General features: G+C 37.5%; 1 protein-coding gene across 1 annotated transcript in view; it reads right to left on the bottom strand.

Moving 5' to 3' along the window:
- CASC1 (cancer susceptibility candidate 1) overlaps positions 1–1,411 on the bottom strand; it is a 59,153-nt gene that overhangs the window by 39,403 nt on the left and 18,339 nt on the right. Inside the window, exon 4 of the mRNA XM_012640967.1 lies at positions 356–403. Coding sequence (XP_012496421.1) covers positions 356–403 — 48 coding nt within the window. The remainder of the gene's footprint in view (positions 1–355; positions 404–1,411) is intronic.

Raw genomic sequence — 1,411 nt, 5'->3', positions numbered from 1 at the left:
AATATATAAAAATTAAAGGGCATCAGAGCTTCCCAGTTATGTACCTAATATAAAAATGAGCAATTCCTGTGCTAACTTTAGGATGTTGAAGCAACTGGCTCAACCATGAAGTGACTATCAATGAAAGGCAGGAAAAGATACACATTAAAAATTGAGGCACTGGCAAGGAAGTGGCTAGTGGTTTTCAGACCATTTCTAGTTTAGGGAAAGTCTTGAGAATACTTCAAGGGAATCTAATAACGCATGTTGTGTGAAGAAAAAAAATTATATATTTAAATGTGTCCTACCATTTGTACTTCAATATCACCTTGTTCCTCAACTTTTATTTCTTCCTCATTATTTAACTTAGACCCACTTTCTTGTGGTTCAGACTCTTTACGGTCCTCTTTGCTGACTGCTTTTTCTACATTTTTAAGTTCATCTTTGAAAATCTCAGTTACTGTGATGGTATGTTCTTCTTTTGATGGTGTTGGAATAGGTTGCAAAGGAGAAACATGATCATAGTGAGTATGTAGGAGTCGTAGAGCAATGTCACTTGTTGCTAATATCCTGGGAATTTCAAATCCAATTTCTGTTCCAGAGAATCTGATACTTCTGTACCTGTTAATAATTAATTTTAACAAAAAAGATGAGAGCTTAGGAAATTCCAGGTCTGTTTCAAATTTATACCTAAGCAGTCTCCACTTTAATGTCACTCCGGTTTTGAGGCCTGACCGTATATATGCATTCTTTACAGCATATGGACCCAGTTGCTGACGCTAAAATTCTCAAAACACTGTCCTGGGATCCCTAACCCCACTCTTTTCCTCCATCTCTGGCAGCTTCTTCAGTCTCCTCTGCATGGCCTTCTTCCTAACCATCTCCTAAATGCTGATGTTACTCATCGCTCCATCCTAAACCCTCCTCTCTTCTCCCTCTACACACATATACTCTGAATATTATTATTTCTGTGGACTCAATTATTATACTCTCAGGGTTTTTTTTTTTAACATGAGTTTTATTTTTCCTGGAGTGGGGTAGGGGAAGAGGCATCTCCAAATGGACATTAAGAGGTCCAAAAGTGCCTTTCCATATGTGTGAGCATATGTAATTTTTTCATGTTCAGAAGAATCTATGACTCCCCAAAAGTTAAGAACCATTGATCTGTATGTTGATGAGTCCCTGAAATACACTCTACCTCAATGCCTTCAGCCAGTTGCACTTTGATATCTCATAAGTACTTCAAACTTAACAAATCCAGCACCGAACTCATCCTTACAACCCCACCCACCATCACCATCAAAATAAAATTTGTTCTGCCTCCACTATTCCTTATCTTACTAAAAGATACCACCTCAATTCTCTTCTTAAGCCTGGGTAAAGAGTGCAGAGCTATTCATTTTACTTCTATCTTTGAAAACTATACTGATTA

The sequence above is a fragment of the Propithecus coquereli genome, unplaced genomic scaffold (assembly GCF_000956105.1).
Source record: "Propithecus coquereli isolate 6110/MARCELLA unplaced genomic scaffold, Pcoq_1.0 Scaffold16, whole genome shotgun sequence".
Lineage (NCBI taxonomy): Eukaryota > Metazoa > Chordata > Mammalia > Primates > Indriidae > Propithecus > Propithecus coquereli.
This window is presented reverse-complemented; position numbering and strand designations above follow the sequence as displayed.